The 27,222-nt window shown below is 49.8% G+C and overlaps 8 protein-coding genes across 8 annotated transcripts; 3 read left to right on the top strand and 5 right to left on the bottom strand.

The window, feature by feature from the left end:
- Window positions 1-4: 4 nt before the first annotated feature.
- On the bottom strand, window positions 5-1,915 carry JCM6883_005333 (uncharacterized protein; the record flags this gene model as incomplete). The annotated part of the gene is made up of 9 exons (XM_076634410.1): window positions 5-186; window positions 265-339; window positions 408-508; window positions 576-778; window positions 838-1,077; window positions 1,143-1,399; window positions 1,460-1,526; window positions 1,592-1,607; window positions 1,674-1,915. The coding sequence occupies 9 exons, from the start codon at window positions 1,913-1,915 to the stop codon at window positions 5-7; spliced, it is 1,383 nt and encodes a 460-aa protein (XP_076485621.1).
- Window positions 1,916-2,346: 431 nt separating this feature from the next.
- Window positions 2,347-4,234, bottom strand: JCM6883_005332 (uncharacterized protein; the record flags this gene model as incomplete). Its single annotated transcript, XM_076634409.1, has 6 exons — window positions 2,347-2,379; window positions 2,443-2,508; window positions 2,582-2,831; window positions 2,933-3,765; window positions 3,828-4,033; window positions 4,099-4,234. The coding sequence occupies 6 exons, from the start codon at window positions 4,232-4,234 to the stop codon at window positions 2,347-2,349; spliced, it is 1,524 nt and encodes a 507-aa protein (XP_076485620.1).
- Window positions 4,235-5,841: 1,607 nt separating this feature from the next.
- JCM6883_005331 (uncharacterized protein) lies at window positions 5,842-8,409 on the top strand (the record flags this gene model as incomplete). The annotated part of the gene is made up of 3 exons (XM_076634408.1): window positions 5,842-6,235; window positions 6,309-6,946; window positions 7,006-8,409. The coding sequence occupies 3 exons, from the start codon at window positions 5,842-5,844 to the stop codon at window positions 8,407-8,409; spliced, it is 2,436 nt and encodes an 811-aa protein (XP_076485619.1).
- Window positions 8,410-8,905: 496 nt separating this feature from the next.
- On the top strand, window positions 8,906-10,469 carry JCM6883_005330 (histone deacetylase family protein; the record flags this gene model as incomplete). The annotated part of the gene is made up of 8 exons (XM_076634407.1): window positions 8,906-9,190; window positions 9,258-9,351; window positions 9,430-9,562; window positions 9,626-9,789; window positions 9,856-9,927; window positions 9,981-10,140; window positions 10,205-10,327; window positions 10,394-10,469. 8 exons carry the CDS (start codon window positions 8,906-8,908, stop codon window positions 10,467-10,469), a joined length of 1,107 nt encoding a protein of 368 aa, XP_076485618.1.
- A 647-nt stretch (window positions 10,470-11,116) lies between these two features.
- PKC1 (protein kinase C) lies at window positions 11,117-15,819 on the bottom strand (the record flags this gene model as incomplete). Its single annotated transcript, XM_076634406.1, has 13 exons — window positions 11,117-11,141; window positions 11,207-11,463; window positions 11,532-11,720; window positions 11,785-11,923; window positions 11,998-12,237; window positions 12,322-13,480; window positions 13,549-13,681; window positions 13,749-14,014; window positions 14,094-14,723; window positions 14,793-14,908; window positions 14,977-15,127; window positions 15,209-15,680; window positions 15,814-15,819. The coding sequence occupies 13 exons, from the start codon at window positions 15,817-15,819 to the stop codon at window positions 11,117-11,119; spliced, it is 3,783 nt and encodes a 1,260-aa protein (XP_076485617.1).
- A 527-nt stretch (window positions 15,820-16,346) lies between these two features.
- On the bottom strand, window positions 16,347-18,559 carry ERG4 (delta(24(24(1)))-sterol reductase; the record flags this gene model as incomplete). The annotated part of the gene is made up of 9 exons (XM_076634405.1): window positions 16,347-16,368; window positions 16,497-16,553; window positions 16,640-16,775; window positions 16,908-17,086; window positions 17,214-17,368; window positions 17,451-17,495; window positions 17,573-18,112; window positions 18,177-18,268; window positions 18,334-18,559. The coding sequence occupies 9 exons, from the start codon at window positions 18,557-18,559 to the stop codon at window positions 16,347-16,349; spliced, it is 1,452 nt and encodes a 483-aa protein (XP_076485616.1).
- A 123-nt stretch (window positions 18,560-18,682) lies between these two features.
- JCM6883_005327 (uncharacterized protein) lies at window positions 18,683-22,416 on the top strand (the record flags this gene model as incomplete). Its single annotated transcript, XM_076634404.1, has 12 exons — window positions 18,683-18,724; window positions 18,783-18,949; window positions 19,031-19,076; window positions 19,149-19,608; window positions 19,682-19,779; window positions 19,857-19,945; window positions 20,018-20,203; window positions 20,272-20,535; window positions 20,608-20,845; window positions 20,929-21,543; window positions 21,621-21,884; window positions 21,985-22,416. The coding sequence occupies 12 exons, from the start codon at window positions 18,683-18,685 to the stop codon at window positions 22,414-22,416; spliced, it is 2,901 nt and encodes a 966-aa protein (XP_076485615.1).
- A 429-nt stretch (window positions 22,417-22,845) lies between these two features.
- JCM6883_005326 (zinc finger MYND domain-containing protein) lies at window positions 22,846-25,782 on the bottom strand (the record flags this gene model as incomplete). Its single annotated transcript, XM_076634403.1, has 3 exons — window positions 22,846-25,173; window positions 25,240-25,618; window positions 25,688-25,782. 3 exons carry the CDS (start codon window positions 25,780-25,782, stop codon window positions 22,846-22,848), a joined length of 2,802 nt encoding a protein of 933 aa, XP_076485614.1.
- Window positions 25,783-27,222: the final 1,440 nt, after the last annotated feature.

The raw sequence follows: 27,222 nt of genomic DNA, 5'->3' as shown, positions 1-27,222 counted from the left end.
CCTCCTACACCCCCTTTGGTCTCCCATGCTGTTCCGTCGGAGGTATTCTTCCGTCTCTTGTTCGTTTGCGAAGTGCGAGGACGAGAATCCCTTGAAGGAGAACGAGCCAGGCGAAGAGGATTGGGAGGTTGTAACGCAGCGTATTTGCCCCTCCATGGGAGAGAACGGTGATCATGATTGCCCAGGCTAGCGAGAGGAAAGCAAGTATCAGCTTGAGAGCGAAAGAAGCGGGAAAAGGAGAAAGGATTGGAGTTATAGACTCACTCGCGTGAGCTGGAACGGCATAATGGACGCGGTAGAACACGTTCGCTAGCTCGAGAGGGTAGATGACGGAGGCAACTGCGAAATCGGAAAAGCGTGAGACCAGTCCGAAAATTCTCGCTTCGAGGTAGGAAACCGAGGCTCACCGGAAATGATGATCCAGAGCGCAGTCGGGTAAGAGAAGAAAGCTGGAGGAACGAAAGTCGCGAGACAGTCGAAGAAGAGGAAAGTGATATAGTTGTTCAACCTGTAGGCAACGACCGAAATGAGTCAGAATCTGACGCTCTTTCAGCGAATTCGAGAGGAACACTCACCACATGACTCCCAGAAGACCAAAGAAGTTCTTAGCCGAGATGTAGAACGACTCCTTGAAAATCAAATCCCATCCAACAAGACACAAAGCGTTGACGAGAGTCCAAACAAAACCGAGAGGGATGCGTAGCTTGTAGTGTTGTCGAAGTGACATGCCTCGATAGGCTCCGGTCATGGTGAATACTCCATTCACGGCGAGGAGGAACTGCGAGGAAAGCAGCGATCAGAACAGTTTCGAATTGAAAGATCGAGAAGGAGACTTACGAAGAACTGGAACAAAGAAGGGAATACGAACCCAATCGTGTTGTAAACGATACGACTACCAAACTCGAACGGAACGAGGTTGACGAAAGAAGCCTCGACTGGGTTCGCCAAAACGGCAGCCGACTCGGAAGGGTAGGTTGTTCCGCTCGCGAGAAGGGGTGCGACGGTTTCTCGAGCGAAGGTAGCAACGGAGCTTTGCACGATACGGTTCAAGGGCGCTAATACGAATGCCGACCAAGCCTGCGAATACGGAACTCGTATAGCTCAATTCGGAACAAAGGGAGCTGAACGAATCTCGCACTCACGGTATTGAATCTAACTTCGTTTCCTGTATAGTAGAGTGCTGACATCGGTTCATACGAGCTCGCAGCTGAACTCGAGGCGAGAGCGTCTTCGAATCGATTCGTCGCTCCAGGACTCGAGTAAATACCTCCCCAAAACTCTCCATCAAACACTCGTTGTTGGACTTCTGAGGGCGAGCTCGTATTTGATGATTCGACGACGAAAGTCGGCCATGTCTTCTGGCCATTGACTCGGGCAATCGAGGAGAGAAGAGCCGAACCTGCGATAGTTTTGAGTCACCTTTGATCGAATATTTACGATTCGAGCGAGCGGGACTCACCGACGGAAGCTCCATCAAAGTCAACTACGAGGATACGCAGCCGATGAGCGTGCTGAGAGTTATCATACTGAACGGGGATAGAAAGTTCAGTCAACCGAAAAAGGAGGAAGAGTGTGAGGGAAAAGGGCTCACAAAGAGTCCGAACAACCTGCAGTCGCGGTGTTGGATCTGATCAGCTACTTGGACTTGAGACAGGGACAAGGGGAAGACTCACCATAGGGCGCACACCCAGAAAACGACTACCAACATCACTCCACTCAGTACCGTCTTCTTGAGCGCTTCTCGCATAGGTGGAAGACGCTTGACATTCTTCTGAGGATCTGGTATCGGAGTAGCAGTCGATTGAGTGGAGAGGTGGGAATGAGATCGAGTTGTTGGAGGAAGTTCTCCGAGTTGGGCGTGTTGTTCCGAGCTAGGCGATCCGAGGGGCTTCTCGTTGTCGTAGTGATCTGACATCGTTTCTATAGGAGGTAGCGTGGAGAGAAGAGCATGCTATGTGTAAGGAGAGGTGGTCGAGAGCGAACGGACGTTTCGGCGGAGGTCTCTTTTTTCTTTCGACTGACTCAGCACTCAGCGCTACTTCTTTTGTAAGCGTGATACTGTAGTCTCTTACTCGTACTGCTATGTAATCGAAAGAGAGAACGAATGTTCTAGTCTTTGCGGCTTAGTCCAAGCGCCGCGAAAATCGCACAAGTGTCCGAAATCTCGCAACACGATCTGAGCTTACGTACTCTCTTGCGTTCTCGAGGCGATCTTCATCAGATCCAGACGAGCAACGATCTGCTGGTAGAACCGAGAACAACATGGATTTTGCAAGAGAAGAAGTCGAGACCCGATTCGGACGGGCTGAATTGTAAAGAGCAGGAAATTGCCTTCGAAGCTCGAATCTATCTTCGTTTCTTGCTTTTGGGATTCGCGCGCTGATGAGGAAAGAGTCTCAGTTTCCTGAGCGCAAATTCGAAGGGGAGAAGGGACAGACTTACTCGACATTCATCGCAGAACCAACGACCATCTGGAATACTCTTGAGTCCGACACAAGGGAGATGGAACTGAATGAGAGAACAGGAGAACGTCAGCACAGCGCAAACTAATAGCGTGTCTTTGCGAAAATTGAAAACTCACCCATTCGTGTTCACAATCTGGAGCGTCACAAGCAATCATCTCTCCGAAACTAACTCGTTGACAGAAGCAATACAACGTCTTGTCGGCGTCGTCGTCTCCTTCGAGCGCTTCGAATTCGTCTTCGAGCGGTAAAAGTTGAGCGGGAGAAGGAGGTTCGTTCAAGATGGTCGAAGCTTGTCGACGAGGTGCTTTCGCCGTAGCAGCGATTTGACCTGGGAGAGTACGAGCGACGGGGTCGGGAGAGTCGATTCTACGCAACGAAGAGAGAAAATCAGTTCGAATTCTTTCGAAAGTCGCTGCTGCGACTCTCGAGCCGGCGAGCAAGTCCATACGTCTCGAGCGAGAACTCACCCCTTCTTCCTGCGTTTACTCGCACCTGCGACTTCTTCCTGTTTCCTCTTTGCCGCTGCTCTCTGACTCGATCCACCTCCAAGAGTCGCCAAATTGTATTCGTCCTGACTTGCTATTCCGGCTGCTCCGTATACAGATCCTCCATTTCCACCTACGACACTTCCCGCTCGACTGCTGTTCCCATTCTGACTCATCGCGGGGGCGAGAGGTTCTGCCGCACCTCGACGTTTCTCCTTTACTGCGTCGACTGCAGTCATTCCCAAGGGATGAGATGGAATCGGAGGATACAAGCTCGATCCCTGAGCCCCCGTCATGCTCGAACCAATCCCACTTCCCGCGAATCCAGCCGCACCCTGACTTCCTCCGATCGAACCCGTTTGAGCTTGCGCTCGTTTCTTCGTGTACTGATTCGGGTGACGTTGCGAAGGGTCCTTGAAGGCGTTGTCTTGTTGTTTACGACTCGAAGATGATCCTCCTCCTCCGCCTCCTCCTCCTCCAGATGGAACGTAGGCGAAATCGTCTGCCGCCATCATTCCGTTATATGGATCGACTTGAGCTCGTTTCTTCCCACTTGCGGCACTCGATCTACCTCGGTTCACATCGTAAGGATCTCGAGAAGCGGCTGCAGATCGTTGATTTGGTGCTTGTTGAGCTGCTTGTCGAGAAGCGGGATAATCGAATAATTGTCGACGGGCGAGAGAGGAGGCGGGCGTAGAAGATGCAGGATAGCCGTGAGGAGCTGATGGAGCTGGGAGTTGAGGTAGGAGGTGACCGGGGAGGAACGAGAGGAGGAGAGAAGAAAGAGTTGCGAGGTGTGAAGTCGAAGTCGAAATCTGAACCAACCGAGAACACGTTCAGCTCTCACTCGATAGAACCGTTCAGGGAGTGTACTCACACTCTCGCAAGTATTGGTAGCGACTCTAATCTTGTCTTCCCCACCGACTTGAAACGTCCTCGCGTCCTCCGTCACTTCCCTCAACAACTTGAGCCGTTCGAGTGGAGTGTACTTGGGTTCATTCTCGGCTTCTGTGCTGCCCGGAGGAGGAGTATACATCATTTCCGACAAGAGTTTCAACTTGTCGGTGATGCTTTGGAGTGAACCTGCAGTCTCTCCCATCTTGGAATCAGCCGCGGCTTACTTAGCGATTCGCAATGAGAGAGCTCACCTGATAGTACAGCATCAAGTTCTTTCAGGTCGGAGAGGCTGCGGGTGAGGGATGGAGGAAGGGAATCGAGAGTGTCGGCAAAGGTCGAAACCAAGTGGATTATCTCGCTCGAAGGTGTAGGCGATGGTTGCGCCATCTCTAGACTGTACTCTGTACAGTACGGAGCTGTTCGTGGCGCGCTATGTGAGGTCGGTGGTAGAAGTTGTATTTGCAAGTGCGCTTCTCTCTTCTCCTCCTTCCACTCACTCCGATAGCTTACATGCACCGTCTATGCAAACGTCAAGAAAGGGAACGCTGAGCAACCCGGAGTCTCGCTAAAGAGCGGAAGTTCTTTCTTCCCACCTTCCAAGTCTTCGAATTCTCCTCCGACCGACCGACCCGCGACCCACCTCTCGAAAGTCCCATTTGTTCTTGTTCTGTAATGCCGTCAGATCGAATCATTACCCGGACTGTTACGCCAAATTTCTCTTAGTTTCTACTCTACTTTTCAAATACAAAGGACGGCTCTATATTCTCAAGTCCACTGCGTCTAAACGACTTCAACGATGCAAGACGGATCGTTCGATTTGAGATGCTTGTGATGGCATGAGCCGGGGAGACTTGGAAGCGCAGGGGGTAGCTCGAATACAAAAGCGTGAGTGACTTAGCTCACGGATTTTCATTACTCGATTCGAGCTACGGCACTGTATTGTATTCGGTTCCCTTTCTCCGCAAGTCATGCTCACGAGACGAGCTGAACCTTAGAACTGTCTTTCCGCCGAGCACCAGGAAATCTCCTAGGAGGAGGCCGAGGCTATCTATCTCGTCACGTCGCGAGAAAACAAAATCCAATATTCCGGCGCTTCGTTGCACGGAAAGTTTCCGCTTCGGTAGCTTAATCTTTCCGTCGTAACCCTTCGTCGTTCGTTGAAGGGGAGAAGCTCAGGTGCGTATCGCCAAGAGAGAAAGAGAGAGCGCTGGGGGTGAGAATTCTGAACGAGACGACTGACCGTCTGGCCGCTTCGCTCATTCATCTCTGTAATCGATCACGTCGATGGACTCTTCCGCACTCGCACGAAAAGATTCGAAGCTACGGTGGACCGTTGGAACGAGTTACCAAAGCGAATTTGAACGAATTTGGACGCAAGTTGCGAAGTTCGCGGTGTTCACTCCGAAAAAAGTCGATCGAATCCTCCTATTTTTTCTGCGCTAACTTTGGCTCGATTTGTTAGTTGATCTTGGGAGGTTCGACTTTCTCCCGGGTCTTGCTGACCGCCTCCCTCCCCCTTGTTCTCGTCACATTCACTTTCTTCACCTCGACTCTCTCGCTCTACCAGCTACAAGCAACTCGGTGGTCGTCGTCAAGTCGGTCGTCGTTTCAACCTTATCCCCCGCCTTTCGACTCAGTCGAGACGCCGAAATTTAAGTGTGCGCTCATTCAATTCGATTCGTTTCCACTTTCTTCCTGCGAATGTGGAAGGCTAACTCGTACAGTATTGGGCCCTTACAGACGACACAGAATAGGCTCGAACACCCTCGAAGCTCTCTTCGACCCAAACCCCCTCTCATCTTCGCGTCGACGTTTCTTTAATTCAACTTTGTTTCGACCGCCGACCTGACCGATCGAACATCCCCTTCCTTTCCCTCTTACCCCATCCTACTCTACACTAATCACGAACAGCCGAACGGAAGGAATGGAAACTAGAAACTGAAGCAACTCAATTCGTTAACATCTCGCAACTTTTCCATTCTCACTCTTCGACTATGCTCCTCGTAACGCTCCTCCCCTCTCGCGGGAACCCCAACGCACCCGAATTCCCGTTCGATGGGCTATTCGGGTTGACGGACGTGACGTTGAGAGGGAAATTATCAGTCAAATACGATCAACGACATCCTCATCCGAAACCAGTCGAACTCTGTTCAGCCGTCGTCAGACTCGTTCGAATCGACATCCTCAATAGAGCGACGACGAGGGAGGTCGTGAGGGAAGAGGTCGTATGGTTACCAGGGAAAGGTTCGAGTTCAGCGAAAATGGGAGAATGGGAAAAAGAGTTCGAGCTCGTCGTTCCTCCGTCAACTCGAGGGTTGTCAAGGATGGGAATGATGTTAGGAAAAGTACCGGGTCATTCTGCCGTGACGTCGTGGAAGCTCGAAGCGAGTAAGTCACATCCGAAACGAATCAAATCTCAGTTCACAGCAAAGCTCACATACTCGACTACTCGCTTTCTTAGCTCTCACGTTCCCTCGAGATCGACCGACATCAGCTCCTCCTCGTGAAGTCAGTCTCCTGCGGCATTCTCTCCCCGCTCTCTCTTCTCCCTCACTCCCTCCCCTCGCTTGGACTTCTTCTCCTTCCCCGATCCCTCTCGATTACGACATCCGCATCCCGAATCGACCTCTCGGTTGGAACGATTCGTCTGAGATCTCCGTCCACTTCCGCGCTCCCGCTTCTTCCACTTTCTGCCTCAAATCCCTCGAACTCATTCTTTCGCGCGAAGTCACAATCCTCTACGGCTCGACATCTTCGACGGTCATCGACGACATTCCTCTTGACTTCTTCCGCCTTGACGACTCTCCGAAACTCGCAATCTCTCCCTTTCACACTCCGAGCTCAACACCGACAGAAGAACACGATCGACTTCTCTGGCGAAGATCCCCTTCTCCTCCCGATCGCGCTTCGACGTCTTCTCCATCAACCTCTGTAGCAAGATCTTCGTGGCCGCTGATGTTGTCGGAAGGGGAAAACGGATTCGTCGAGGCGAGGGCGCAGTTGAAGTTCAGACCACGACCCTCTTCGAATCATCGATGGAGTTTAGGAGAGACGGGCGAGAACAAGTTCATCAGGATCAACTACACGATCAGACCACGAGTAAGTCCATCCTGATTTCACCTGACCGCGTTTTCAACACTGACGACTCACTCGAATAGATTTCTTACAAACGAAGTGGTGGATCATTCGCTCCTGAACGACACCTCGACCTAGACCGACTACCGATCCACTTGGCTGCCGTCAATGTCCCGGAACGACTCAACTCTTCTTTCCTTCGATTACCCTCGACTTTCTCCTCTGCTCGTTCCATGGGTGCTCGCCGTCACTCTGATTTCAACCTTCGCCTCAACCTCTCTCCCGACCCTTCTCCCTCCACCGTTGAGATTCCTGCTCCTGAACGACAACCTTCGCCCGAGACAGCGATGCTCGAAGATAGACCCTTCAGACCCTCGACTGGTCGTCGAAGATCGGAACAATCTGAATCATTCGGTCAACCTGCACGAACTCGCGCGAGGGTAGAAGAGCCGAAAGTCAGGAGGAGACCAGCAACCGCCACGGGAGTCGTTCCCGCATTCTCGGTGCCAGACCCTTCGACTATGCCAACGAGTACAAAGGCCCTCTCTCCTTCGAGCACTTACGATTCTCTGGGTCCCGAAACTCCTACGACACTCGAATTCCTCCTCACCCCAGTACCGACACTCAATTGCGACGCACCGAATCCTCACGTTCGATCTGGCTCTTTTCCTCTTGCGAACCCGGTTCATCGAAATCACACTTCTTCCTCGTCTCCACGTCCACCCTCGACTCGATCAACTCGCTCGTTGCGACAAGCATATCGACCTCGATCTTCTGGCACACTCTCTATCGCATCAACAACGAGTACGGCTTCAAGTGTCGCCGACTCGAATCGATTCGTTCGAGAAATGTCGGCACCCTCAGCTTCGACTTCAAGCTCGACGATCCTCGAATCCTCTCACGAACTCCTCGGACTCTCCCTCTCCGATGCGACGAGGAGCGTTCATTCACCTCACCTTCAACCGAGCGGTCTCACTATCCCGGTTTCAGCTTCTTCATCTCCCTCTTCCTCGCCCGATCTCTCCCTCGATCAAACTGGATTCTTCCCAACGACACACTTCGACGCTTACTCGATCTCACCAGTCGTTACGTCCTTACCCTACGGGAGGAACAACGACCGAGCGACAATCGCTCCCTGGCACTCTCCTCCTTCTCCCGAATACGAGCGACGATCTCGCGCAACCTCTCCTCTCGTCAATTCCGCCTATCGATCCGCGCCCTCTCCCCCTCGTCTCGCTCGAGAACCTTCCTCGGCATCGACTTTTTGCGCCTCTTCTTCTGAACCTCGCATTCGAGGAATCTCTCCCCCTTCTCCTCCCGTCTCGGTCGTCGACTCGCCCTCTTCCCTCCTCGTACCAAGTAGTTACATCAACGCTCGATCACGATCTTCTCTCAGTCCAGAGAGCGCCGCATACTCGAACCAAAAACGAAAAGGAAGCGTCGGGGGCTTACTCAGTCTTCTCACTCGAAGAGGTTCGAAAGTCTGATGTCCGACACTCTCTTCACCTCACCTATAATCGCATTCTCTCATCTCTCTCGATCGCTCTCTTCTCAATCATTCGCAAGGCTGTTGACAACCCTCTTCTCGTTTGTTTTCGTTTTATACCTATCGTTTCCTCGTGTCAAAATGTCGAATACCCCCTCCACTCCTTGCCTATTGCACTGCCATTCAGACCTACTTGCTGCATCTCCTCGTCCTTTAACGCCTTTGGTCTAGCGAGTTGAGAGAACAGGCGATCAAGTTTGCCATTTTCGCACAAGCTCAATCTCGTCTCGCTTTCAACAGTGTCTCTCGCTCCGCTTCTTCCAGCGTGCTTCCTTCGTCGCTCTCTACAACACCTCGCCACGCGGATCGCTCAATGCGAGAGAGATCCTCAAAGTTGAGTGATCTCATCATCGTTTCTTCCTCTCCTTCTCCCCACTCGAGCTCGACTTCTCGATCGCGCACCTACTATGACCAGCTCAACGCCTTCCAAGTACCCTATGCTCATCTTCCACAACCCGCTCTCGCTCACTCACAATCCTCCTCACGAAATCCTCTCGGGATGTCTCCAACCCTATTTCGAGTCGCCTGAGCGCTACCACCGGATCCTCGACACTCTACTAGTTGACAAAGACCATTACGAAGGATGTGAGCTTGACCTGCAGGCTCAAGAGGTTGAGACGAAGGAAGAGTTGAACGAAGCGATTTCCCGGGTTCATGAGAGGGCCTACACCGACTTCTTGAAGGAGATCTATGACGAATGGACTGCAGAAGGAGGATCCAAGGTACGCTGTGACGCAAGTCTCTCGACTCGAGTCGTCGTGATCAAGCTGATTTCGCAATTCGACACAGGACGCCGTCTTGCCTGAGACGTTCCTTCGCAACGACTTGCTACTCGGTTCGACACTACCTGAGAACGTCAAGAAATCGGCGATCGCGAGAACCGGTTCGTTGAAGACCCAAATTCGCCCCTCGGAAGTGCGCTGACTCGGAAATCTCTTTCGCAAACCTTAACATTTCGCAGGTCAATTCTTTTTCGATCTCTCAGCTCCAATCACGAAAGATACTTGGATCGCTGCTCTCGCGTCGGCCCAGGTCGCGCTCACGGCGAGTCGCTGGCTCGATACTGCTCTCGCTCCGGCGGTATTTGCGCTCTGGTCAGTTGCTCGCTTGCTCAGTTTGATGAGTTCTTTCCGAGCTAAACTTTTGACATACTGCAGTCGCCCACCTGGGCACCATTCAACCGAGTCGCTCTGTGGAGGGTATTGTTACTTGAACAACATCGCGATCGCAGTTCGTGATTACCAGTCTACTCCCCTCAGGTCGCTAAAGCGAAGGCGTCCGAAGGTAGCGATTCTAGACATCGACTATCACCACGGGAACGGCAAGTCTTCCACTCCGTTTGCGAAGAACGCGATGTACTGAGTCTTCGTTGCGCCGTCTCGCAAAGGTACGAGCAAAATCTTCTTCAATGATCCGTCCGTGCTCTATGTTTCGCTACATGGCTCTCCAGACTATCCATGTGAGTCGAATTTCTTCTGATGAGACACTGCTCACTTACGAGGAGCGGAATAGATTACACCGGTAGCGAATCTGAGCGAGGAGGTCCATCAGCTCTCGGAACCAATCTCAATTACCCTCTACCGCTCGGAACCGATAACACACTGTACCTCAAGACTCTCTCCGAGGCAGTTAAACAAATCGATCGCTTCGAGCCTGATCGAGTTTTCGTTTCGCAAGTTTTTGCGTGTTCTTTCTCTGCCATTCGTTGTTAACGAGTCGGTGCCTTGATCGAGTAGACTCGGAGTCGACACCTTCATTGACGACCCCTTGACTCAATTCAGTATTACTCGAGAAGCCTATCCCGAGATGGGGAAACTGATAGCGACTCTTCAGAAGAAAACAGTTTTCGTTATGGAAGGGTGAGCTCGTTTCGTCTCTGCAGCCCCTTCAAGCTGCGAAGCTGATGGCCGGACATGAGCTCACAGTGGTTACTGTCTTGATGCGATTGGAGGATGTGTAAAAGGCGTACTCGACGGATTCCTAGAAAATTCAATGCTTTGATCCGAAAATCGAATGCTTCCCATGCACCTGCGTCGCTGTCAAACTGGGACGATTGTTCGGTTCTTCAAGCCAGATTTGAATCATCCCTGGCCTGCTACTTGAGGCGATAGCGATCCGGGTTCTTGAGAATGGATCAAGTTTCGCTAGATTTGGACCTCTTCAGGTCTGTTACAATGCAAATGCTGTCGTCTCGAGGACCCGACAAACGGGACGGAATGAGAGAGATTCGAATGAATTTCCAGAGAGAGCAAGAGTGAGAACTAAAGAACTGCATATGAGAGAAAGTGAAGAAGAAATTTGATGAGGAAAAGGGAAAAATAGAATAGGAATTCGTGAATACTGATGAGAGAAAGAATCTCGAGAGAGAGAGAAGGGAGGGAGAAGTGTTCGAGGCAAATACATAAGCTACAGCAAAAGGCGCGGCGTGAGAGGAAGGAATATGAGTTCGTGAAGAAGAATAAACGAATTAGAGGCAATGGTGAAGGTTTGGGCGAAAAGAGGTAGAGAGGGATGCCGTCTAGGGAGGTGGAGAGAGGTGAGATCTCTAGAGAGAGAAGGAGGAGAAAGTGACAGATATTGTCCATGATAGAGTAGAGTATAGATGGAAAGAGAGAGAGAGAGAGATGCGTTTTCGATTTGAGACGAGCTTATTGAGCCCAGTTCGCGGTCCATCTGCACAGGTTCAATCGTCAGCCAATCGCATCGACACGTCTGTATCGAGAGAGATTGCACCGTACGAGAACCCAGCGAATTCTCCTTGATCCTGCGCGCTCAACGTCGAATGAACCGGCGTGAGCGTAGGTTGTTCCGAAGTGAATTCCGAATCGAAATTGCTCGTATCGGTTGCCGAACTAATCGCGGGGAAGAAAGGAGATGGGATTCGTTTGTGGAAGACGTCGTCCCAATTCGTATCTTTGAAGAACAAATGAGATTTGATTTCGACGGCGTCGGCTTCAGAAGCTCCGAGTCGTCGTGAAGGGTCTTTCGTGAGGAGCTACACTCGCGAGCGAAGAAGAGTCAGTACTAGAGATGGAGAGAAGGAGGAGGAGAAGAGAAACTCACTTTTTGAAGAATCGAAACTGAATCTTTCGGCATATGAATCGGATAGAGAGGTTCGTCTTCGAGAATCGCATCAAAAATTTCATCTTCGTCGTCACCTCGGAAGGGAGATTGTCCGAGTAACATTTCGTAAATCAAAACTCCGAACGCCCACCAATCGACCGCTCGACCGTACCTTTGTTCGAGAATGATCTGCAGTCCATACTCAGGTGGTTAGTATAGACTCGTAGGATGAGAGAGGGAGGGTCAGATGAACCTCGGGAGCCATGAATTCAGGGGTACCACAAAACGTCGAAGTCGTCTTTCCGAACGCCATATCTTCTTTACATAATCCATAATCGGCAACTTTGACGTGTCCATCGAGAGTGAGAAGAATGTTATCGAGTTTGAGATCACTGCGCGAGCAGAACAAAAAGAAATCAGTCTCGAATAAAGATGAAACTCGATTCTATTCAAGTTGAGCGCTCACCGGTAGACGATTCCCATCTTATGGAAATACTCCAACGCGAGCAACACTTCGGCGGCATAGAACTTCGCCCTTCGAGGAGTGAATTGTTCCCTTTGAATATGTAACATCAAATCACCTCCCGAAACGTATTCCATGACGAAATAAATCCTCGTTTCCGTTTGGAAACAAGAATGAAGACCCAACAAGAAGGGATGACGTTCTCGTGCGGCGGCGAGGAATACTCGTTTTTCAGATTTCGTTCTATCCTCAACAATCCCCATCTCGTCAGTCTGTCGATCGAAGACGCAAGGGAGAGAGGGAGAGGAGAAGGGAGAGGAAACGTACGATTCAACTTCATCATTCTCGATAATAAACTCCTTTTTGAGCACCTTGATCGCGTATAATTGAGAAGATTTCTTCTCTTCCGCCAACATGACTTTTCCGAAATTTCCTTTTCCTAATACCGCGAGGAAATTGAAATCGTCTAAACCGATACGACGTTGAGGCATTCGAGAATTGACAACCGGAGCCGCGGGAGGTTGAGAGACAACGGCTTGCTGGTGCTGGGGAGGAGGTCGAGAAACGATTTGTTGTTGTTGGGGAGGAGGAGGTGCTTGGTAACCTGCGTAAGGAGAGGGACCTAGAGGTTGGGATTGAGAAGCACCGGGAGGAAGTCGATTCGGAGAAGCAGGGGAGTAGAGTTGTCCAGGTTGAGAGGTCGAAGGTGCGATCGGAGGTTGAGGAGGCATTCTCGGAGGAGGAGGAGTTTGTTGTTGTTGCTGAGGTTGACCATATTGACCACCGGCGTAAGGAGATTCTTGAGCAGCCGCAGACTGGGGTTGAGATTTGTAAGGAGCGAATTGAGGAGGAACGTGAGTAGAAGGAGGATGATTTTGTTGCGCTTGGTGTTCGCGAGATTGTCTACGTTGTTGTTCGTCGCTTGCGTATCCACCGATTAGACTTCCAATCGAATCTCGAGGATCGTTGCCGAATGAAGAAGCGGTCGAAGCGGAAGATTGTCGAGGAGGGGGTTGAACGACGTGAGCTGGAGCCGAAGGAGTTTGAGGTTGAGGAGGACCGACGGCGATCCCGGCAGTCGAAGGAGCGACGGGAGGTACGGGAGAAGGAGGTTGCATCCCATCGTAAGGGTTTGGCGAAACTGGAGGAACCGGGATTCTCAGTTGTTGAGGCTGAGCGGGAGGAGGTTGAGCTGATCCGACGAGATTGAGTCTTCCAACGTCGGAGGTAAGTTGTTCTTGAGGTCGTGATTCATACGAAACGGGTACTCTTCCGTAAGGATCTCCTCCACTTGAAGCGAGAGAAGTTTGAGTTTGAGTGAGAGAAGCCGGAGTTCGTTGATTCGCTGCTACTCGTTGTTGTCCACTCCTTCGGTTACTGTTGATACTCTTGATATCCGAGAGTAACTTGTTCGCCATCTCCATCGACATTCCACAGAAATCGGGAACGAGGTGAACGCAATCCGTGTGAGCCGTCACTCCGCATTCTGAAATCAGACGGCGAGGAGAGTCAGTAATCGGCTGCAACGAGTGAGAGGTTGAGAGATTGACTCGCCTGAACACTTTCTCGCTTGTTTACGACCGAGAGGAAGCACGAGTCCACAATGACAACACCAATTCGGAGAAATGTTTGTGATCGGTTCGAATCGATGAGGAATTCGATGATTGATTTGTTCTTCGTCCTTGTCCTGCTCATCCCTCTATCTTTCAATCTCCGTCCCTTCGACAGAGTGAAGAGAGAGAGAGTAGACTTACGGCATCAGTATTAGACTTCGAAATACATTTCGTCACGACTTTTTGGTAACAATTCTTGTGACAAGCGTATTTACAATCCTCGCACTGCATCCCTGCTCCCTTGAGTAAGAACTCTCCACAAAGGGCACAGAGGACGACCGTGTAGAATTGTTTGACGACGAATTTGTGCCCGTTTTGTTCGTGAATCGATTCTTTACGTTTTCGAACGGCACCTTGTCGTCCGAATCCTCCGGCATCGTAAGGACGTTTACGAACGTTCGATTTGACTACGAGTCGAGAAGCAGAGAGAGAGAATCAGCGAAAGGGGAAAAACTGGGGAAGGAGAGAAGAGAAAGAAAAACTTACCGAAATTGAGATGCAACATGATCGCTCCCTCCGGTTCCACGGCAAACCACGCATCGATCCCTTCTCCCTTTCCCCCATTTCCCATTCCACCTCCCGGTCCCCCAAACTCTCCTCCTCCACCACCAAGCGTTTCGTTCCTCCCAACCGTAACCGGTACATCTACCTGACCCGAACCACTTCCACCGCTCCCACCACTTCCCTGAGCTACTCTCGCTGCCGTAACCCATCCAGGACCCGCTTCCATCCCTAATTTCCTCCTCCTCAATTCTTCAACTACGTCGCTCAATCTCAACCATAACATTCCAATAGGTACCGGTGCCGTTCCTCCTCCTCCTCCTCCTCCCTCTCCTCCAGTCGAAGAAGCAGAGGGTAATTTATCGTAAATTGTTACTTCGACCTCGTTTGCCTTGTCGACGTGAATTTCGAAATCTTCGTTCCAACGATCAGTACGAGAAGGGTGAGTTCTTGCTCGTGGAGTGTCTTCGACTTTGACGTAAATGACGGTTTCGGAAGGATGTTTAGATTTCTTCGGTTGAGGGGCGTGAGCGAGGTCCCGGGCTTGTTTGATCGTGATTTGGAGAGCTCCAGAGAGGGGACGGCGGAGATTAGCTTTAACATCTTCGGGGATACCTACATCACTCGAGGGGGATCAGTACGGGAGTTCGGAGAGATAGCAGGGATGGGAGGGGAGAGACGAACCATCATCTTCATCACCTAATTCTCCCATAACATCCAAAGTTTTATAACGTTTCAAAGCTTGATTCAACAAGACCATTTTTTGTTTACTTTCTACTCTCTTGTTCTCCGTATCAGCCCTGTCAAAGTCCCGACCGCACATCAGCTCCGAGTCCCCTCCGAGAGAAAAGAGAGAAAGATAACTGACCTCGCTTTCTTATCCCCATCGACAAGGTAAAGTTTCGCCATTTTATCAATCCCTTCTTTGTACTGACGTTCTACATGTAGCTTGAATTCAAGTTGATGTAACATTCTCGAAATCTTCGCTGAAGTTAACGGAGTATCCGCTTTGATTAAATCTATCTCAAAAGAACCAATTTCTCTCGTCAGTCTCGACCCCGGATTCATCCTCACGGAGGGAGAACAGGGCTATGACTAACCTAGATTCGTAAATTGAGTCTTTGCTGCGACTGTCCCAGCAGAGGAATAAACAGTTGCTCCTCCCGCTCCAATCGGTAAAGCTTGATCCCTCGCATTAACTCTTCCCACTTCTCTCGGATTCGCACCATACCCCATCGGTTGTACATAACTTGGTGCTGCTCCCGGTGGTACCATTGCTCCTCCCGTTCCTCCTGCTCCTGCTTGTGTCATCATCGTCGTAGGTGGAATAGTCGGTAAACTTTTCTCTCCTGCCGCTTGGGAGTTCCTAACTTGTAATTCCCTCACACTCTCCTGAAACCATCCAATCGTTTTAACCGACTCTCTGATCTTTGCTTCGCAGGTACGGATTACGTCTTGGTTAGAAGTTGCGGATCTCATAGCTTGGAATCCTTCGAGGATTTTACGTTCTTTTTGAATACGTTGTTCGAGCGAAGCGATCTTTGAGGAGAGGAGATCATCTCGATTCGAGGACTGTGGAAAACAGAGAAGCAGGGGGGTTAGTAGGAGAGAGAGGAGGGAGAGGGATGGGTGACACGCATCGAAGACGTGGGATGGGAGGATGCCGAGACGGGGAGCGAGGTAAGGGAGTAAGGAGGAGACTTACAGCCATAGTGAGTGGCTAGACGAGGCCCGCGTGTCACCGGCGCGAGAGAGAGAGGGAAAGAGGGTCGAGGGTTGGAAGAACGAGATGCCGAGAGTGTTCGGAACGTCGAACTTTTGACGAGTCGCAGTCGATGGGGTTTGAGGCGATCGTTGTCGAATGAACGCTTGAGTCTATACCCGCGTATCGGTGAATAGAGTGAAAGTCGAGAGCGGGAGAGAGGTCGAAGCGAGCGATTTCAAAATGGTGAATAGTTCAATTTCATTTCACCATATTTGTATTCGCAATTGAACTTTCGGGATTGCGACACGATTCGAATGGGGAATGGTATATGATATTCGAACGAACACACAGAGCACGAAAAAACGAATTAAGGGGCTTTTGGAAAAGAGGAGAAGATAAGGTCTAAGGAAATTGCGAAAATGGAGCGAGAGAGAAAGGAAAAATCGAAGTAGAAGACTCGTCTCGAGCGAGCGAGCGAGAGTGTCTCGCGGGAGAAGGAGAGTTATTGAGAGTGAGGCGATAGGGCGACGGCCTTAGTAGATGTAAGGGATGAACCTGCGAGTGAAGATGAAAATCAGCTTAGAAAACGAAAACTGACACCTCTCGAGTTCCGGCACCCCGCTCAACATCGATTGCTGGAACAGTCTCCGACTAGTAGGTAGAAGAGAGAGATGAGAACTTACGAATAAGGTACCAACCTCTGATACTCTTTCCAATCCTGTTTATATTTCCTCGCACACCTGTTCACTCCAATTTCCCATCTCATCAGTTCCCCTCTCTTACTCCTCCTTCTGGGAGAGACTGAGAGAGAAACGAGAGAGCTTACCTAGCGTCATCCCTCCCATTACGATGTAACAACATGATGGCATGAAAAACGGGATACCAATAAACGATCAAACTCTTAGTTCCTGCTCCTGATGAGATACCCCAAATGATCGCTTGGATTGAATCGAATGTGTAATCTAAAATCCCATCGTTCGAGTGCGAGAGCATCGAAAAACCGTCAGTACGCTTATTCCCCAAATTCTCCTTCCTTCCTCGCTCGCTCCCTTCTTCCGCTCGTCGAGAGAGAGTGTGTGAGGGGAGCCACTCACTGGGCTTTCGTAGATATCCCCACAAACCACCCAATAACAACTTCCCTCCCAAATGCGTCTTCAAATACTTTGGATTCTCGAGTTCAGCGTAAGGTAATTGAGGGAAAGTGTAACGTTTGATATAGGTATTGGTTTCGACTGCTTTGAAATGAGATTTTTGTGCCATGGCGATATCGAACCTGAACGAACGAACGAGCGCGAGCGAGTGAGTGAGTTCAACAAACCGAAGGCGTCAGCGAATGAACTCGTCAAGTTCGAGCGAGTAACTCGACCGTCAAAGCTAGGAGAAGAGGAACTCGAACGTACAGACAATGAGCGACAGTCAACACGACGAAAAGTGATACCAATACCCAAGTCGGGAATTCTAGGTCTCTAGGATCTCTAGTCGAGATGTAAATTGCTGGGTAGGCGTAAGAGAACGGGACTCCGGCGAGGTTCCAGTAGGAGAGGAGCCATCCGAACTGATCCGAGTGAAACGAGGTCAGTTTGGGCGAGGAGGAAGGGGAAAAGAGAAGGAAGAAGAGAGAAAGGGGAGTAAGGTACTTTTTCGTAATTCATATCCCAAGTTTGAGGGATATATTGTTCACCCTAATCCACTCGCACTCCCGTTTAGTTCCTCACACTCAAAAGCGCGAGAATGAGAAGGGAGAGATAGATAGACTCACTTTCGCACAAGCGTTCAAGTACAACGCCGTTCCATACGCGAACAACCAAGCGTTCCCACTAGTCCTTCCATACAATTCATACTGTTTACTTACTCCACCCATCGCAATCGCAAACAATAAAGTCCAACTGATTCGAATCTCTGCAAACATTTTTATATCGACGTTCCCAATCCTCGGATTCAGGGTTGATCCCATGAAATAATCGTAAATCCAGTTTCCACTCATTCGATAATTATCCCCAAATAAGTAAACGACTCCCGCTAAGAGGAACCCGGAAATGGAGGCGACGGAGAGGAGGGGACCGTACAAGTCGATGATTTCGGATAAGTGGAAGAAATGGAAATGATGAGCGAGGTAGACGATGAAAACGGTAGAGTAGACGCAGGAATAAGCGTTGCAATGATATGTGAGAGTTTTGCCTCCGAGAGAGGAGACGGGGAGTCCTTGTTGAGTTACTCCGGGGAGGATAAACGCGAGAACGAGTTGGAGGGAGAGGAAGGAAAGGTAGAGAGTCGTCGCTCGTTTAGTCGGCGAGGCAGTCTACACAAGGAAAGAGTCAGTCATGAGGACAGAGAGAGAGAGGGAGAGAGGGAGGGAAACGCACTTCGATGACTAGTTTCGAAATATATTTAAGGAATTCCCACCAACCTCCAGGTCCAAAGATCGTTCTCGCATTCGTCGGCGTAGTAAATTGAGCTACATCTCAGGGCTTCTCTATCAGTCATGACTCAGGTTTTCGATAGAGAGAGGAGAGAATTTACCGTTATTGAAGAACAAACAAACGTAAAGATAATAGAACAGCAGAGGGAATCCAATCATCATTGCGAGAGTACCAGGAGCTCCACCAAATTCCAACTCGTGTGTCACATCGTCGACTGATGAGGGAGAAGAGGAGGAGGAGAGCGACGTGTTGTCTTTGTTGTTGATTGAAGATGAAGTCGATTTACTCGAGACTGAAGAACGCTGCCGAACTTCTGATGCCGCCATCTCAGAACTGTCGACCTAGACTAGGTTGTCGATAGGTTGGAGGGCTGGATCGAGGGGGAGGAAGAGGAGAAGAGCGCGTCAGAATCAGAACTTCTTTCCTCTTCTTTCCCCTGTGCTCGATCAATGTCGAACCTCTTCCCACTCCCTTTCAAGCGTACACATCCTGTGCGTATTCTCTCCCTTTCCGGCACTGAATTCTTGAGCTCATTCGTTTGTTTCCCAGGTCGATTTCTCCACTCCTCTAATCTCCTACGTCTCCCTCGAATGCCCTTCCACTCATCCAGATCATATCAAATCCGATGCCCTACGACTCGACCAACTCAGGAGAGAGATTTACGGACAAGATGGAACTCCGTTGATCATGACGAATAGTTTAGATAAACTACTCATGTGCGATACTCCTTCTGTAGTCTGTTCACTCACTAGGCCTGGAACAAGACTAATGAGAGTGTTTCACGAGGGAATCCACAGGTATCAAGCTCAATTGAGTTTAACGATGGAGAAATTTCCGGATACCGTAAAGAGAACTCTCTCTCTCTTCCCTCTCTCGGTTCTGCTCGAGCTAACCCTCGCTCTGACAATGACATAGTCAGGTCCTTCATTCACTTACGACCCAATCATCCCTCCCTCCTCTTCTTCCTCCGCTTCATTACCTCCTGGCGCACTTCCCTCTCCGACTGCTGCTTCAAATCCCGAATCCTCTTCTTCTTCCGCTTCCTCTTCTCCTGCGATTCAATCCCTCTCATATGAGTACCTCTCGACACTCTATAACCTCTCCTCTCTATACTCTCATCTCGCTTTACAACACCGCTCCTCAGCTTCTTCCTCTTCCTCCTCCTCTGCGACGACTACGGCAGATTCACTGAAAACGAGTATTAATCACCTTCAATCCTCACTCGGTACAATCGATAAATTGATCTCTTTCCTCCCTTCCCCTCAAGATGAAGGAGTCGGAAGAGACGGGGATTTGAGAAGAGAGGTGATGGAGGGATGGAGGGAATATTTGAGAGCGAGTATACAGGAAATTGGATGGCAGAAATCTGTTATCGGTACGTTCTCACCTCCTTTGCTCGCTGTGGAAGAGGAGAAACCTGATGAGGAGGAGAGGAGAGGGTGAAATAGATAGGTTAAAGAATGGAACGATTTCGAAATTAGCGAAACAAGTTTCGATTCATTATAGGGATTGTCTAAGGTTCTTCCCTTCGGACTACCTACCTACTGTGAGTGTGTTTTGACTGTTACACTCCGCGAAAGAGCAGAGTAATTAACTTGGAGTATGAGTCGTGGCTTTGATAAGGAATGGACAAAGTTCTTGAAACTGAAGGAGGTTCACTTTGAGGCGGTTGCGGAGTTCCGGAGATCCCTCGACGATTTGGGCGCCAACAGGTACGTGCATTCCTCTTCTCTCTCTCGCGCGAGTGGAAGTAGTCTGACAAGAGAGAGAGTACTCGTTCCAAGGTACGGGGATGAAATCGGTCGACTCTCACATTCCGTTTCGATCCTTCAATCGACCCTATCCGATACGATAACCCTCAAAGGCAAGTTACTGAAAGGGACTAGTACCAACGGGGTATTAGAGACCGTCGTGAAAGATTCTAAAGGGTTCTTGAAAGTACTCGAAGATAATCTCAAAAGAGCTAACAAGTACCTCTCCTCTTTCTCTCTGTCTCTCTCTTCCCTCACTGACGTCCCTCTTCCTGTGTTGCGCGTAGGGATAACGACTTGATATATCTTTCCCACCCGACCCCCTATTGCTCCCTTCCGCCAATAACTCCCTTCCCCCTCTCTCGCTCCACACCTCCCGGACTCGTCACTTCCCCGTATGAGGCCCTAGATAGGAGAGACAGGGTATTCGCGGAACTCGAGAAGAAAGAAGTTGGAGAAGTATTGAGGGTTTGGAAAGATCGAAAATTGAATTGGGTCGAGGAAAGGGTCGGGAAGGAATGGGTCAAGGGCAGCGGGAGGGAGCTAAACGAGTAGGCATTCTCACTTCGTCACTTTCGAGAGAGAGGGCGATGGGTAACGCTTACGGTTATCGATCAAAATAGGACTCTGAATCAACTGAACCTCCCTGCTTCTCTCGAAGAAAACGAAACCGACTCCTACTCCTCAACAACGACGACAACGACACCGGCTCAAAGGGAATTGAAACCTCAACCGATAGTACCACAGTATTTAATCGAACAATCCGAAGAAATCAACCGATTAGGAGGAATCTCCCGCCTGAAAAGACTCTTCAAAGACGTTCAAAAAGTTTCACAAATCAATCGGGAACTATTACAAGAAGTGCGTTCTTGTCTCCCTTGCTTTCCCTGTCTCTCTCTTCTCCTCTGGGGTGAAGCTTGAAAGCTGATGCGTTTAGCGAGCAGACGGATGAATACCTCTCCCTCCCTCTCCCTACCTCCTCCTCCTCTTCTCCAAACGATCTCACGACCTCATTACGAGACCGACTCTCCTATTTCTCCCAGTTAATTTCGCAAGCCTCTTCGTCCGATTCCCTCGTTCGTCAAAAATTCTCTTCGGTCGAATCCCTACTCTCCCTCCTCGAAAGCGGTCCTTCTTCGCTCGCTTCTGTGATCCCACCACCTTCAACTCCTCAGCCAAGGGAGAAGGGGAGGGAGAAGAGAAGAGAACGAACGAGGGAGGAGGAGGAACTGGAAGGGGAAGTGAGGAAATTTAGGAGAAAATTGAGAGGGACGATCGATGAATTGAGGGAATTGGGGGATGAACGGGAAAGTTTTTATCGACGAATCAAGAGTAGGGTAGAGGCTGATGGGGATGAGAACGTTCGAGAGAGGGTTATTGAGAAATCGAGACAATTATCTTCTGCTCAAGCTCAACAGGGAGGAGGAGAACCGAGTGGGTTAGCGGAGTATGAAGGAGTATTGAGTGGGGAATTGGATAGATTGAAGAGGAGGGTAGAGGAGGAAGGAATGATGAGGATTAATCAGAAACGACATAGAGATTTAATCGATTCATTAAAGGTTCGTTACTTTCACCTTGAATCTCTACATTCCAGTCGACGGATGTACTGATATCGTGTGTTGATTCGGACGAACAGACCTTGAATTCATCTTACGTTTCACTCCTTCAACGTAAACTTCAATCCCAACCCTCTTCCTCCTCCTCCCCTCTCCCCTCTGGCGACATCCCCAACGAAACTGGGAATACGACTACGACTCTAACGAAACGACAAGAATTACTCCAAGAGTTCTCCCTAGCTCATTCGAAATACCTCGAAATCTTGAACAACTTGGAAGAAGGTTTGAAATTTTATGCCGATTTGTCGGGGTTGGTCAGTGAATTGAGGGATCAAGCTAAACAAGTATGTCTTCGCTCCCTTCTTACTTTGTACCTCAGTCGGCGGATCAGGACGAGGGAGTGAGTGGGAAAGACTAATGAGTTTTTGGAGCTTGGGTGGTTAGTTCGCTTATTCCTCGACCCCGACTACTACACAAACCGCTGAAGAGACCTCGAAAGAACCCGCACTCGAGAATCCCACCCAGCAGGACGAAGCAGCAGGAGACGATTCCGACGAACCCTTACCCGATCCCATTTCCGCCGCATTCTCGAAACCCATCTCCAACGCAACTCCTCGACGTTCAACTCGCCACACCAACTCCAGCAGCACTGTAGCAGAATCTGTTACTGCGACTCCCGCTTCGGAGAGAACAAGGACGACGAGGGAGACGAGGGAGACGAAACCTTTGAGGAGGAAAAGTAAGAAATTGGAACCTGAACCTGAACCTGAACCTGAGCCTACGCGAGAGGAGGAGCGGGAGGAAAGTTCAGTTGTAGGTGGGAAAGAAACTGGGAATGGGGGATGGGATCCTTCGATGGGGATTCGATTTGGGTAGCGAAAAGTTGAGAAATCGAAAAAAAAAAACAGTTCTTACCGCATCTTTTTGAGCTCTCGCGTGCGGGCGTCTGCTTCTAGTACTCCGCTGATTCGCACAGTAAGGAACGCTTTGCATCACACACGAGAGGTTGGAGCGAAAGAAAGAAGAGCGTGTGGCGACGTCACGGTGAGAGTAGTGAAAAGAACGATATTTCGTTTATTTTTTGGAGGCATAACGACAAAATGAACTACGAAGAATTAGGAAGAGAGGATGGCAGGAGCAAATATAATAGTGAAGTCGTTATGTAATACAGATTAGGAGGAAAAAGCTACAGCAGAGAGCAGTGAAACAGAAAAGAAAGAAAGATACAGCAAAAAGGAGAAAACTCGAAAAAATCTACAGACTCCGAATCGTGCGCAACTCAACTCATGCCCTCTCCCTCCCTTATTACGCTGCGTTTACGTTTACACAAGCATGTCCCTCTCCGACCCTACATTCCCTCGAGCAATAACATTTCCCACAACTCCTACAAGCCGGATAATTCAATCCCTTTTTCCAACAATTCTGACAAACCGTTCTAACCCCCACTCTCGAAGTCCTTTCCAACTCCAACAATAAGGGATCAATCGAGACGGGCTTCGGTTTCTTTGTCGAGGAAGTTGAAACGGGTTGAGAGGAGGAGGCGGAGAGGGGAGAAAGAAAATTGTTTGTGTTGGTGGAGGAGGAGGAAGAGGAAGGATGTCGACGATGTCGACGACGACTAGAAGAGGAGAGGGAGCCGTTTGAGGGGGAAAGGAGGGAGTCGGAGGAAGAGAAGGAGGAGGTTGGGTCGTTTAGTTGGAAAGAACGTTTTGAATTTAGGGAAGTTTTGGAAGAATTCGATTTGGGGGGAGGTTTCAAGCGTTCGAGTGGATCGTTAGAGGGGTAGTCCTTCGGTGTTGTTGAGGTAGTGGTAGAAGGTCGATCGAGGGAGATGGGAGTTCTTTGAGCTGGGTCGGAGGAGGATTCAGTCGGAGAAGAAGGTGGATTCGAAGACACTGGTTGATCCGTTTCTTCTTCCTCTTCCTCCTCCCGAGCGTGTACGTCGTCCTCATCCTCGGTAGGTGGATCCTCATCCCCCCAATCCATGATATACTCTACGCTATTCTCCCTACTATTAACCGCTTCCTCATCCCTCTTCAACGCCTCCTTCAATCGATCCCTCACTCCACCTCCATTTCCCTCACTCGCTCCATTCCTCGACGTCGATGACGATGATAAGGGTAATTCTCGAACTGGTTTGAGGCCGGATACTGAGAAGAAACGGGATAACCAATTTTTCCCAACTTTCCTATCCGTCTCTCCCTCTCCTCCGTCTCTATAGGTTCGTGCATGTCTCGAAACTCCAACGATTTCACCTCTTCCGACTAGGGTCGAACCGAGTGAATGAGACGACGATGACTCAAGATCAACGGTTTTCCCTTTCCCTTTGTCTCCGAGCCTCGAGAATACCCTCGTCGCACCGAAATCTGGTGGGACGGTACAAACCGAAGTTGAACTTTCTACTCTCCTCAGTAACCTCGACGAGGGGTCGAAAGTAGTGAACGCGGAGGATTGGGATTGAAACGAATCTCTTCGTTGTCGAGGGGTTGAAGGAGTCGAGGTAGAGGTAGAAAGTAAATGAGTAGTAGATTGTGAGTGTCTCGAATGATACCTCGGTTGTAATGGGGATGCGAGAGGTGGGGAACGAAGACTAGTGTTCTGGGAGGAAGGAGAGATGGAGGAGGTTTCAAGTGTTAGTGGAGGGAGGGATTTTGGGACGGGATGATGATTGGTGGGTGGTGGAGTGACGGGAGGTGAAGGGTAGGGAGCTTTTCGAGGAGTCGATTCGAGGGTGTCTTCTTCTTCTTCTTCTTCTGGGGCGAAATGAAATTTCGAATTCCTTCGACTTGATCCCAAGTTTCCTGGAGTGATCGTTAAACTTGAATCATCGCTTCGATCTTTCCCATGCCCATTCAACGTGATCGCAGTGTCCGGTACTTTCAACTCCTCGTTTCCTTCATCTCGTTTCTTCCCTTTATTCCTCTTCTTAACCAATTTCCAATCCTCTTCCCCCTCTACCTTCTCCCCCTTCAATCCAGCCAATCGTCTCTGAGCCCTAGAAACTAATTCATCTCCTTCTTTGATTCCGATCGGTCCGTTCTCTAAAGGATTCGCGAGGAGGAGGATTAGGTTGAAGAGGTTCGTCGCTTGGAGTTTTCCTCCACCTCCTCCTTCTCCTTCTTCCCGAGTTGAGCCTGAGTTCGTCGTCGAGAGAGGCGCAAGAGCTTGGTCCAACAAGAGAGGAGATGAGTCGGGAGTCGGTAATCCCGAAATAGCTGAGAGATAAGGGGACGATGCTGAAGGAGTAGGAGTAGGGGAAGAGAAAGCTTGTAACGCAAGGATATACAGTGCATGAATAGCGATCGTCAACTCTAGTTTCCGGGTTTGAGGTAGCCCAATGGAGGTTGCTGGGTGAGTGTAGGATCGTGAAACGGATTGGTTTCGACGGGATTGAGTGCTTGTTGAACGCGAAAGAGAGGGGGCGATCATATTTCCTGGTGTGGGAGTTCGGGAGGTCGGGAAGGAGAGAGAAGGGTCGGATGGGAGGGAGGAAAGGAGTGGGGCGATTGTCGGGTGAGAAAGGATTCGGGAAGAAACGAGAGAGGAACGACTCCAGAGTGAATCGAAAGAGTCGGTTGGGTTGGATGTTTCAGAGGGAGGTTGGAGGACTCCGAATCGATGAGCGTCCGTCAACTGTGAATTCGTGAACGCATCAGCTCAATCGGAAAAGGGAAGGAGTTGAAGAGAACTCGAACTGACACCAACGATGAGATCCAACGTAGTTTGTGCGCTCCAATATTTCCCTTCTGCTCTTTCTTCCTCACTACTACTCTCTTCTTTCACCTTTCTACCTCTCTTTCCTCCTCCTCCTCCTCCCGAACCTCGTATCGGTTTCTCCAACTCGATTTCCAATCCTCTCAAGTACAGTTCCGCCGCTTTCAACGATTCAGGTGATCGATGACTCGAATGATGGTGATGACACTTCCAGGAAGTTGAACGATGAGGCATTCGAGGTCGATTCCCATTCACGTTGACTGAAGGAGGAGGGGGAGAATTGCTGTTATTTGATGGTGAACCGAGTGTTGTTACTGCAGGAGGTGGAGAGCTCGAAGAATGTTGATATCCCTTCGAGTAGAGACTGCGATATGGATTCTACACAGTCAGCGGCGAGCACCGAGAGACTGAGAAGAGGAAATCCAGTATTCACTTGGCTAAAGTCGCACACGCAGATGAACTGTTCCTTTCGACTGCTTGTTCTAGCTTATGAATAGCTCTATCGTGTCGATGCGCAATCATCTCCATCTAGCCGCGTGAATGGTAGGGAGAGGGGAGTTAATGACGAACGTTTCACAGGACCGTTTCAAGATGGATACTCACCTGCGCATCGTAGAGTAGGTCTTCGACTGTAATATCATCTTCCTCTTCCTCTTCTTCTGCTTCTTGTGCTCCGTGTTGAGTCGGTCTCTTATCTGTGAGAGTGATTGAAGAGGAAGGGTCGGAAACTGGGAGAGAAAGAGACTTGAAGTGTTCTTGATGTTGCTGTTGGGGAGAAACCGAGTGCATTCAATAAGACGAGTACTGTTCGTGTGTGCGGTGGGTGAATGAGAGGGAAAAGAGTGAACCGGTAAAGTACATCGAATCGATCGCATTTCATCTTCTATTTCAAATTTGAGAGATTTGCATACATTGAGCTCGTTCTCCTCTCTTTCTCTCTCTTTCTCCTCCCCTTTTTGCCCTGCCCCGCGCTTTCCCTCTTTCGGTTCTTCGCGAGACATTCGTCCGACGCGGTACTAACGACTTGAACGAGACAACAGCGACAATTCCGGTCAGTAACGTTCAGCGTGGATCACCGTCCTCAACTTGCGAAAGTTTGATCGAATTTCGCAGGCGAAAGCGGTTCTTCCCGAATGCTCTGTTGAGGGTATCTCGTAACGTGGGACTCATGAACGATGCGACACCTGTCTTCAAACGGCTGCTTCCGCTCCGCTCCACTGCCTCTTGCGCATTCGGGTGGCATTTTTACTTTCGTTTTCTTTTTTCCAAGCTCAATCTCAACAGTCTATGTGGTTCAGGGTGCGGCACCTTTCCTCTAGCCTGACGACAAACGTGTCGACTGGGGGCTGTCGGCTGCTGGGGGCTGTCGGTTGCTGGGGGCCATCGCCTTCGAAAGAGGTGAAAGCAACCGGATCAACCTTGTGGAAGACGATTTCAAGTTCTCTCGAATTTCCTCTCGCAGTTGCTGTTGCGAGTGGCGGTCACTCTCCAAGATCTACAAGGAGCTCACCATTACGTCTCCTCGTTCGGCCTCCATTTTCAACGAAAGCTCCGACTCGCTGATGCTCGAAGCTGCAAGGAGTCGAATTTTCTGCTGACTTTCGTCGAGTCGCTCAAGCTTCTCTCTCTTCAGGCTTTGCACCGTTCTTGCTTACAAGCAACAGATAGTGACGATTCGAAGAGGAAGTACCGAAATATGACTAAGACAGCACAATGATGCCAGCAACGAGCGTTGCGAAACACAAAAATCGTAGAATGATTTCACATCAAGAAACGTCAAGCTGTATGTTTTATTCACTGGCTTCGGTCATTGTTCCGTCCCTCTTGAAGGCATGCAAGTCGAAGCCAGAAAGAAGGGCAGTTTCAGACAACATGAATGCATTGACAAGCGCTTGCGAAGAACCTCAGCTTTTCCGTAAAGTTTCGTTGCGAAGAAAGAGCGCACTCTGTCTCAGATATATCGACAGG

Source organism: Sporobolomyces salmoneus, assembly GCF_050403485.1.
Source record: "Sporobolomyces salmoneus JCM6883 DNA, S_salmoneus_JCM6883_v1_ctg59, whole genome shotgun sequence".
NCBI classification, from domain to species: domain Eukaryota; kingdom Fungi; phylum Basidiomycota; class Microbotryomycetes; order Sporidiobolales; family Sporidiobolaceae; genus Sporobolomyces; species Sporobolomyces salmoneus.
This window is presented reverse-complemented; position numbering and strand designations above follow the sequence as displayed.